The 11,404-nt window shown below is 44.4% G+C and overlaps 1 protein-coding gene across 2 annotated transcripts; it reads right to left on the reverse strand.

Moving 5' to 3' along the window:
- Positions 1 to 5,072: 5,072 nt before the first annotated feature.
- LOC120035753 (titin-like) lies at positions 5,073 to 11,379 on the reverse strand. Of its 2 annotated transcripts, none has more exons than XM_038982308.1 (4): positions 11,252 to 11,379; positions 7,785 to 9,855; positions 7,545 to 7,672; positions 5,073 to 6,606 (listed from the first exon to the last, which is right to left on the reverse strand). In XM_038982308.1, the coding sequence occupies exons 2-4, from the start codon at positions 9,820 to 9,822 to the stop codon at positions 6,142 to 6,144; spliced, it is 2,631 nt and encodes an 876-aa protein (XP_038838236.1). In that variant the 5' UTR covers positions 9,823 to 9,855; positions 11,252 to 11,379; the 3' UTR covers positions 5,073 to 6,141. The 2 variants fall into 2 exon arrangements, with proteins under 2 accessions (XP_038838236.1, XP_038838231.1); XM_038982303.1 differs by having other exon boundaries at positions 7,785 to 9,842; positions 11,252 to 11,377.
- Positions 11,380 to 11,404: the final 25 nt, after the last annotated feature.

The following is an 11,404-nucleotide window of genomic DNA, read 5'->3' on the forward strand; positions in this document are numbered from 1 at the left end:
TTGGCTGATATATTCCTGCTCTCCGATTGGGTCACACCACCCCATGGCTGTTGCTTCATAACGCTCACACCCATCTCTCGGTGAAAGAAACGACTACGCTATTCAACTGTAGGACACTGATTGGCTGGTATTGTCTGTTTAGTATTGTAGCCAATCAGAATGGAATCACATGATCATGTATAAAAAAATTGTAATATTGTCCCCCTCTTTCAATTATACTAATAGTTAATAGTCTGAGTACATTCTGGCACCAGTGAACTGAAGTCCATCTACATTAAGGCTATTTATATTTTCCCGTTGCTCTTGGCCTTGACCATATATAGAGAAATACATAAACATGTAGCCAATGATTCACCAAAGGCATTTTCATTCAGTGGCCTTGAAGTAAATTGTACAAACTGCAGTATTGTGCTTTTCTTTACCCCTGGTATTTTTATTCTTATTTGTGTGAATCCCAAACTATTTGTTTCTTTGTTTGATTTAACAGGATACCGTTTTTTTGTTTATTTTGTTCTAGTAATATTTGAAAGGGGAGGTGCCTTATGCGCCTCAGGGGTTTTTGAGGCTCCGTGCAATCTGAGATCCTTGAGACGTCCAATGATGCATTTAAACCAAACCATGGTTTGCTGATGCTCTGTCTTTGGTTATTGAGAAGGCTTTGAAGCCGCCGGTCGGCCATTTTGGCACTCACCAGTAGGAGCACTACTCCATAGGAAGACATTGAATTATATTTCAATTAAATGTTTCAAGGAAGAAAATAGCATGTATTTAAGTACTTTTTTAGTTGTAGTGGGGACAGTAACATTAGTCATCTAAAAAAAAGTATACTTTAAGGAAATGTTTATATATATATATATATTGTATGTTTAGCTCACATAATATCATTTAAAAGTATGCATTAAGGTGTCTTTAATAGAATAAATGTGGCAAAATGAGTGTAGACATTAATAAATGCATTTTATAGCTTCCAAAATATATTTTACAAAGATGGGGGAGTGCCAAGATGGAGGCAAGGTGGCTTCAACACAACGCCCCTATTAATCATCTAGTGTATATATAATCCCGATTTTAGTTGAATTTGAAAATGGTTAAGGGTTAAGGTTAGGTAAGGGTTATGGTTAGGGTAAGGGGTTAATGTTAGGGTTTAGGGTAGCAAAGTCTGAAGGATCCCAGATCGTAATCATTTTTTACCTATCCTGCACATGCAGTTATCGCTTGCCTTGCCTTTCATCACATTGTTTTGTATTGCCTTGTGCACAAATAAACAAATTCCAAATAAAATAACGCTAACAAAAAATGATGTCAACACCAGCTGTCTAACCAATGCAATATTTTTTCTAGTATAGATAGTTCATTACAGTATGACGAACAGAACCAGGGTAATACATTAAAATGTGTAATAAAATCAGACCATTTCAAGGTGGAGCAATTTCATTTGGTAGGAGCAAGACTCTTTTGCATCATATTAGTCAGATGAGCCAAGTGCCCTGTACAGTCAGTGTGTGTAATCCTCAGTCTAGTGCAGCTGGCAATACAGACCTTGGTAAGAGTTGCAATTCTTTCTCTCATACACACCGGTGTGTAAATGATTGATATCAAAACTTGCACAGTTGTGGTGAAATATGGTGCAATGGGAGGTGATGGCACACCACTAGACAGTCTGACAATTGGGTCATTCAACTCAGAGCCTCTCCAGAATAAAATGTAACGAAGGTAGGATTGTGGGTGTTTGAGAGCCTGTGGCCTAGGATACACTTCCTCAAAAGTGGATGAAACAATGTCACTTCAGTTTTGGGAGATTCAAACATTGACTGGCCTGATGAGAAATATACTTTAGATCATGTTCTCTTCATACATTGTACTTATCGTACCCGGAGGCTGAGTGCCATCTGCTGGTCAACTTCTCCATCTACAAACAAAATGTCTGAGTCTCACTGTACCGTGTCAAGAGTCAATAGCTTCCTAACTGTTCAAATGGGTGTGCAGCAGTGGTGACCCGTCATTCAGGGCATCCCCACATTTTTAGCCTGTTTTGCATGTTATTTTGGCATTAATACGTGTCACATATCAGTTTGCAAACAATGTAAAAAAAAAAATACACTGCTCAAAAAAATAAAGGGAACACTTAAACAACACAATGTAACTCCAAGTCAATCACACTTCTGTGAAATCAAACTGTCCACTTAGGAAGCAACACTGATTGACAATAAATTTCACATGCTGTTGTGCAAATGGAATAGACAAAAGGTGGAAATTATAGGCAATTAGCAAGACACCCCCAATAAAGGAGTGATTCTGAAGGTGGTGACCACAGACCACTTCTCAGTTCCTATGCTTCCTGGCTGATGTTTTGGTCACTTTTGAATGCTGGCGGTGCTCTCACTCTAGTGGTAGCATGAGACGGAGTCTACAACCCACACAAGTGGCTCAGGTAGTGCAGCTCATCCAGGATGGCACATCAATGCGAGCTATGGCAAGAAGGTTTGCTGTGTCTGTCAGCGTAGTGTCCAGAGCATGGAGGCGCTACCAGGAGACAGGCCAGTACATCAGGAGACGTGGAGGAGGCCGTAGGAGGGCAACAACCCAGCAGCAGGACCGCTACCTCCGCCTTTGTGCAAGGAGGAGCACTACCAGAGCCCTGCAAAATGACCTCCAGCAGGCCACAAATGTGCATGTGTCTGCTCAAACGGTCAGAAACAGACTCCATGAGGGTGGTATGAGGGCCCGACGTCCACAGGTGGGGGTTGTGCTTACAGCCCAACACCGTGCAGGACGTTTGGCATTTGCCAGAGAACACCAATATTGGCAAATTCGCCTTTGGCGCCCTGTGCTCTTCACAGATGAGAGCAGGTTCACACTGAGCACATGAGCACATGTGACAGACGTGACAGAGTCTGGAGACGCCGTGGAGAACGTTCTGCTGCCTGCACCATCCTCCAGCATGACCGGTTTGGCGGTGGGTCAGTCATGGTGTGGGGTGGCATTTCTTTATGGGGCCGCACAGCTCTCCATGTGCTCGCCAGAGGTAGCCTGACTGCCATTAGGTACCGAGATGAGATCCTCAGAGCCCTTGTGAGACCATATGCTGACACATGCACATTTGTGGCCTGCTGGAGGTCATTTTGCAGGGCTCTGGTAGTGCTCCTCCTTGCACAAAGGCGGAGGTAGCGGTCCTGCTGCTGGGTTGTTGCCCTCCTACGGCCTCCTCCACGTCTCCTGATGTACTGGCCTGTCTCCTGGTAGCGCCTCCATGCTCTGGACACTACGCTGACAGACACAGCAAACCTTCTTGCCACAGCTCGCATTGATGTGCCATCCTGGATGAGCTGCACTACCTGAGCCACTTGTGTGGGTTGTAGACTCCGTCTCATGCTACCACTAGAGTGAGAGCACCGCCAGCATTCAAAAGTGACCAAAACATCAGCCAGGAAGCATAGGAACTGAGAAGTGGTCTGTGGTCACCACCTGCAGAATCACTCCTTTATTGGGGGTGTCTTGCTAATTGCCTATAATTTCCACCTTTTGTCTATTCCATTTGCACAACAGCATGTGAAATTTATTGTCAATTAGTGTTGCTTCCTAAGTGGACAGTTTGATTTCACAGAAGTGTGATTGACTTGGAGTTACATTGTGTTGTTTAAGTGTTCCCTTTATTTTTTTGAGCAGTGTATATATATCATTGAGTTAATAAAGCTGCATACAAACATGGTCTCTTTTTTGTTTTCTTGAGTAAGGCAGCTCCAAAATGCAGGTGTTTCAGCCTAGCTCAGTGCTTTCTGTGGTGGTGGGGCAAGCCAGCAGAAAATACGGAGCGTTTTGCCATGATTGGCTCAGTGTTCTGTCACTCATGGGGACACTACGTCACCACCAAGTCTAAGGGTAGAGCTCTAAAATTCTAGCCCCTTGGGTGCTGCCATAGAGTTACATTAGAAGTGCCCATCCAAGAAGGCTCAAGCTCATTGGCCACAGATACAATTATGTCACATCACGTTATATCTACAGTAGCTTTGATTGGACTGATCATTTCAACATCATACTTTCAAAATCTTAGCTAGCCGTCATCATTGTGAATCAAGTCGACAATCTACTGGCAAATCCTTTTTAATCCTTGTCATACGAAGAGAAATAACGAACAGAAATTATAGATACAACGTATTGGTGCTCATCGGCCATTGGACATAAACATTACACAAGTTGGAAATCGCAAATAAAACAATAAGTGGTTTGGAAGTTGTTCACAGTTGTCTTGAAAGCACCATAAATCCAGAGAATGCCAGACTTTAATGACAAAGTTTGATGACAAAAAATGTTCAAGTGAGCACAGTACAAGGTGAGTCCAAACATGTCTTGTATGCTTCTGCATAAATGTAATATGCCAGGGAGATATGTATACTGTAGCTAAAAAAGTAATACTAAGTGTATGTTGTGTAGTAAGCTGTTAGTAGCCCACGTGCCTCACCCTAATTAGGTCTATTTTCACCTACTGTGTCTGACTTGTTGGTGCACATGTAGCCCATAACCAGTTTTTGAAAAATGTAATCAAATATTGTAAGAGCTTTCATTGTCTGCCTATATGCCGCCTTTATTTATCCTACGGTTCTGACTTGGTGTACAGGGAGAGCACAGTAAGAACAGCCCATGTTCTGAATTCTGTCACTGTACATTTCAAAAGTATTGAACAAAGTTGACTACGTCCTTCCTAGCTTGCTCATGTCTTAATTGAAATTACAGCTTGCCTCTAATCTGCTTGTCGTCACCTTATGCCATAGTTTGTACATCTTAATTATCAGTAGAAACCACATTTCTTTAAGCAAGTCAGCCATATGAGCAGTTATTTTTTAAAGGCAGTAAATGAGACCGAATGAACTGTCTCGCTGCCAGACAAGGCTCCGCTGATAGCCAGCTGTAGCAGTGGTATAGTGCAATTAATGTATTGTATAGTATAGTGGCTTTGCTGGCATTCCACTTATTTTTTGCCTCACCGAGACTTTCATGCTTAATTCACCACTGGTGTAGAGAAAAAGAAAACAGTCTTGAACAGGGTGTAACAGTACAAATTGCATTAGACAATATTTGGCGCAAAACAAATTCCTTTAATAAGTGTACAAAACATGTGCAAAAATAGTGACTCATTGGAAGAACTACACAAGCATGGCTTTGCCCTAAGAGACCTACACATCAGTCATGAACAGACAGTGGATACATACAAGTTGACATGCGAAACTGGTTGACAGAAAGAGGGATGATCCCAGGCTGCAGTCTCCTACACTACAGAATATTGCAAATTGTGGCCTTGGTTTCACAGCATTTGATAAGTACCAAGTAAGTGCCAGCTAATGAAACAAACTGCACATTCATCAGCATTCTCCCTTTTGATTTCTGCTGCATCGTGCAAAAAGAGTTAAACAGGAATGGCCTCTATGAATGACGTTCACAGTTCATCAAATCAAGCACACAGACACCCTTTTTTGGCCCATGAGCTACTTATGAAATTACCCAGCTCTTTCCTTCGTACCAAACACACACATACAAATGCACAAACACATGACAGGGCTGACTGACTAAATCACAGGAAATGACCAGTGTCACAAGAATTTACTGAAAGAGATGTGCAACTTCTTTAGCAAACAAGCTAATCATGACTAGAACTACATCAGCTAAAGTGAAAAACCTGGCATGCAATGAAAACACTATTTGAGCCACTCACACCAAACATGAAAACACATCTAAATGCTTAACACTGACATATGCAGAAGGGGTTGTATATAGTGTTAGACATGAATTGAGTAGGGAAAAATAGTGGTCACAAACGGGGAGAGGCGGTACTAGGTGCAGCAGTACTACATCTGAGCCATGAAATCAGGCTTTGTCTACAGAAATCCTATCCAATTGCAACTATGGCACTAAAACGCATGACAAGACACTGAACAAGATGCTAAGCTCGACCTAAACTGTGGTTTAAAGGCCTCTTGGCTTGTGCAGCAAAGCAACAGAGAAAGGCACACAGCTTGTGGATTTGGGGTGGATATCCAAGACGCCTCCCAAACCCCAAAAGTAGCACAAACCTCCCCACAGACAAATCAGAACACTAGTACGCCACTCATCCCAAGCCATCCATTACCACCACCTTCCCCCTCTCCTTTACAGTATGGTGCACTTTTGCTTCTTCTTCTTGTCCCCGTCTTTCTTGGTCGTGTCGGCCTTCTTGGGCCCGTAGAGGCTGGAGAAGCAGGCCTGGGCGGAGACGGGCTCCCTCAGACTGAGCAGCCACCTCCCCTTGCCGTAGTAGGCCAGGGAGCCGAGCTCCATCTCCTCTACCAGCTCTCCCTCCTGACCCTCTTGCTGCAGCGCTAGGATCTCCAACAGGTCGAAGCCCGTCTGCTGTGGCTCAACTCCCTCCGCACAGCCCAGGGTGATGTGGGCACGGCTGCCAGCGGGCAGGGTGGCGGCAGCCGGGACTAGAGGGACTGCCTCCTTCTCAGCGTCGGCAGGCCACAGGGTTAACTGATCCTCAGAGAGTGAAACCCGGGCACCAACAGTGCGAGGTGTGACGAAGAGGGCACTGAGGGACAGCTCAAACGCAGAGCCATACAACTCTTTAACAGCCTAGAGTGGCAAGAAAAAGAGGTTATTTCAAAATGGTCCCCTGAAAAGTGAAAATACATTTAAACAACGCACTGGTCATCAGATTTTAAATTCATAGAACGAGGCCAATATGAGCTGTGTAATAAATGGGTTAATAGGATGAGGTTGCATTTTACAAATATTTCCCATCACCAATATACACTAAACAAAAATATAAAAGCAACATGTAAAGTTTGCCCCATGTTTCATGAGTTGAAATAAGAGATCCAGAAATGATCCATACGCACAAAAGGCTTATTTTGCGCACACATTTGTTTATATTATATCCCTGTTCGTGAGCATGTCTCCTTTGCCAAGATAATCTATCCACCTGACAGGTGTGGATTTCAAGAAGCTGATTAAACAGCATGATCATTACACAGGTGCACCTTGTGCTGGAGACAAAAGGCCACTAATTTGCAGTTGTCACAACAATGCCACAGAAGTTGAGGGAGCGTGCAATTGGCATGTTGACTGCAGGAATGTCCATCAGAGCTGTTGCCAGAGAATTTAATGTTAATTTCTCTAGCATAAGCCATCTCCAACAATTTTTGAGAATTTGTCAGTACGTCCAACCGGCCTCACAACCGCTGACCACATGTAATTATGGCAGCCCAGGACCTACACATCCGGCTTCTTCACCTGCGAGATTGTATGAGACCAGCCACCTGGACAGCTGAAGAAACAGATTAGTATTTGTCTAACAAAACCATTTTATGGGGGAAAACATTCTGATCGGCTGGGCCCGGCTCCCAAGTGGGTGGCCCACCGCTGCACCCCTGCCCAGTCATGTGAAATCCATAGATTAGGGCTTAAATTAATATATTTAAATCAAGTGATTTCCTTATATGAACTGTAACTCAGTAAAATCGTTGAAAATTTTGCGTTTAGATTTTTGTTCAATATTCTTTCAGACTTACTGGTTTATCTGCATATTCCTTGGCTCCCTCGGCCTTGCCATAGTCACAGAATTTGGTAGTGCAATGAAGAGCTCCATTGGCTTGGAAATACTGCTCCAGGTCCACCTCTTTCTCAGCCTCAACAGTGACTGAAAAAACAAAGCAAGCTCAGTTGTCCCAGTCAAGCTCAAGAGACTAAAACCTGATTTAGATATAAACAATATAATTGTGTGTATCAAAAGACAGTTGTGCTGAACTCACAGTCTGGCAAGTGCTTCTTGAAGGCCTCAAGCGTGTCCAATGTCTTCAGGAAATCCATGGACGTGCACCTGACCTTGTCCTGGATGCCAGGGAGAAGGAACCAGCCAAAGAAAAGGGGCAGGGACATCTCCTCAAGAGGAACTTTCATGGCCTGGATCTGGGCTTCCTCTAGCCCCCGCAGAGTTCTCTTGGCCAACTGTGGCAAGTCTCTGCTCCACTCAGTGCGGGGCTCCACAAACATGGCCACCAGCCGGTGCTGCTCTGCCACCTCCCCCAGACGGGCCAGCCGATCATGGGTATGGTTGGTGTCATCCACCACTATCACTTGAGCAGATGTTCCTACACTGCAGCAGGCTACCACAGCATCGTCAAAAGCCTTGTACCCATCTGCCGATGCTTCTGGACTCTCCGGTTTCACACCATGGTCATCAGCACAGCAGACAGTGCAGAGACCCTGGTAGCTATCTGCAATGGCACGTGCCAAGAGGCTCTTGCCGCTGCCGGGGAGGCCTCTGAGGATGATTAGAGTGCGAGAGGTGCGAAGGGTGGCTTTGGTCTGCTCATGCTCCAGGAAAGCGAAAGACAGAGTGCCAGGAGCAGGGACCTGCTCGACAACTTCTGCCTTCTGCTGCTCCACTGTATCACCTTCTGCCTGTTTCTCTGCTTCCACTTTCTTCACAGTCTCAGCTGCTACTGGTTTCTCTGCTTCCACTTTCTTCACAGTCTCAGCTGCTACTGGTTTCTCTGCTTCCACTTTCTTCACAGTCTCAGCTGCTACTGGTTTCTCTGCTTCCACTTCCTTCACAGTCTCAGCTGCTACTGGTTTCTCTGCTTCCACTTTCTTCACAGTCTCAGCTGCTACTGGTTTCTCTGCTTCCACTTTCTTCACAGTCTCAGCTGCTACTGGTTTCTCTGCTTCCACTTTCTTCACAGTCTCAGCTGCTACTGGTTTCTCTGCTTCCACTTTCTTCACAGTCTCAGCTGCTACTGGTTTCTCTGCTTCCACTTTCTTCACAGTCTCAGCTGCTACTGGTTTCTCTGCTTCCACTTTCTTCACAGTCTCAGCTGCTACTGGTTTCTCTGCTTCCACTTTCTTCACAGTCTCAGCTGCTACTGGTTTCTCTGCTTCCACTTTCTTCACAGTCTCAGCTGCTACTGGTTTCTCTGCTTCCACTTTCTTCACAGTCTCAGCTGCTACTGGTTTCTCTGCTTCCACTTTCTTCACAGTCTCAGCTGCTACTGGTTTCTCTGCTTCCACTCTCTTCACAGTCTCAGCTGCTACTGGTTTCTCTGCTTCCACTCTCTTCACAGTCTCAGCCGCTACTGATTTCTTTGGCTCTGGTTCCGGTACAATTTCAGCTTCAGTCTGTTTGTCTGCCTCCACTTCCTTTACAGTTTCAGGCTCCGCTGGCATCTCTGGCACCACCAACACAACACCAGATTCTGCCTGCTTCTCAGATTCCTCAGGTCCTTTCTTTTCTGGTTCAAGCCGTTTCACATCCTCAGATTCTGGCTGTGTGACAGGCTTGGGCGCTGCCTGCTCAGACAGTTTAACAGCCTCTGGGACGGGTTCTGCCATTTTCTCTGGCGCAGTTTCAATGTTATTCCCTGCTAGAGGCTCTCGTGTTTTCTCTGGCATTGGCTGCTTTTTAGGCTCTGCGGTCTGGATGTTGTCGCGTTCTACGTACATTGCTGTAGCTGGCTCAGAGACCTCTGAGCTTTCTAGTTCTGGTTGTTTTTCTGGGTACTTCTCTGCTTTAGTCAAAACTTCTGTAGAGGTCTCTGGAACCTTTTCAGGAGATACAACCATTTTCTTTGGTGCTTTTTCTGCTTTAGGCTCAATCTCCTGCGTTTCTTCTGACATTCCTGATTCTGTCACCACATCTTGCAAATGCGCCATTTCTTGCCTATTCACTGGTGATTCTGCAGGCTCTATTGGAGAGTCAAGTTGTGACTGGGGACAGTCTCCTGCTCCAGTCTCCTGTTGCTCTCGAGTCTCTGATGCGGTGTCCAACACCTGGTTCTGCTCAGCATCCATATCTGGGTTCCTCAATGGACCTAATGATAAACACTGGTTTAAACAAAAGATTTACAACGTGAAAATAAATGCAATGATATGATACAAATGAAACTTATACAAATTCAATACTTAAGGAAACCAGGAACTTTATCAAAATAAAACTGTACAGCATACAAACAATGCAATGGCGCTGGAATTCATTTAAACTTCAAGCTGTAAAAAAAAAAAAAAAAAGTACAACATTTGACAACTCTTCCCTTATGCAAATATTTGGGATACCACACTTATCTTAGTGAGGGAGTCAACTGATACATTTAGGTATTTCTAATAAGCGTTGTAGGGAGCAGCAGACTAATTTAATTACTGTACTGCAGCGGTTTCTCTGTCGCCCCTCTGGGGTCCTGCCGACTCAGAGAGCTCATCGTGGGCAAGGCCTCTGCCGGTTTGACAAAAGGCATTGGGTGGTTGGCTTGGCTCTATCGACCTGATTAGTAAATGGTTTAAGCACAGCTGGCATCTTTGGAGTGGTGTGTGAGACGAGGATGTGTGTAATGTATGCCTTCATGGCTCAATTCTCAAAACATCCACATAATCGGCTTGAACGACTGCCAGTCTGCATTATACATGTAACGTTAGGTGGGAAAAACGTAACTGGGGAAGAAACAAACGTCAATTAGAATGCATGAACATTCATCAATAAAACACGCATCACCAATTTGGTACGGAATTAGATCGACTAATGAAAAAGACTCAGATATAGGCTACGCAAAATTGCCGAATAAAAAGTAGAGGCGTGCTCAGCCTCCGACGACTAGGCCGGGTGAGAAATGAACACCTGCGACTGATTATACCAACCTTTTGTGTGGACAAGGGCTCGTATAGCCTCTTTAAAACGCACTTGAATAAAAATCGCAAGTAACACCAAGAAAAGTACGTAGAATATATAATTTGAGTAACAGTCAGTAAGTAGCACAACGTCCTATTGGTTCGTGAAATTAGATGACAAAAAAAATCCTAGTCATCCCGTTACAGGCTAGAAAAGTTGCCCAAGAAACAAACGACATTCGAAATAACTCAAAGGTCAATATTTATAGGAAGTGAATATTCAGTAAAAGACGGTCAGATGAGAATAATGTTTAAAGTGCGACGGTGTAAACGCGGCTACCATGTAACAATGAAATGGTGAAACGGGGAGTGGCTGCAATGTAATCACCACGCTACCGATAAAACAAAATCAGCGTGGCAATGTCATGTCAAAATTTAGATGCCACGTTTGAACAATAACGATAGCCTATTTCAAAGCTAAAGAAATGGTATGTCTGAAAATGTTGATCACGTCAGTCAAGTTCCAAGATCGTTCTATATGACAGCAGCTTCTAATCGGGCGATTTAGGCTAACTACCATATTGCTATGGATGGGACGAGATTACCGACGGAGGTTTCTTACCGTGCCTGTTGTGTCAGGAGTATGCCGCTGACTCTGCAATTTAGGCGTTTTCAAAGCTGGCAAGCAGTGGACAGTGGGCGCTCCGCGCAGAAATCTTCCCACAACACGTAGGAAACAAAACGGAAACTACTGTCTCTTGAGCACGCGCAAGGC

Source organism: Salvelinus namaycush, chromosome 3 (assembly GCF_016432855.1).
Source record: "Salvelinus namaycush isolate Seneca chromosome 3, SaNama_1.0, whole genome shotgun sequence".
Classification (NCBI taxonomy): domain Eukaryota; kingdom Metazoa; phylum Chordata; class Actinopteri; order Salmoniformes; family Salmonidae; genus Salvelinus; species Salvelinus namaycush.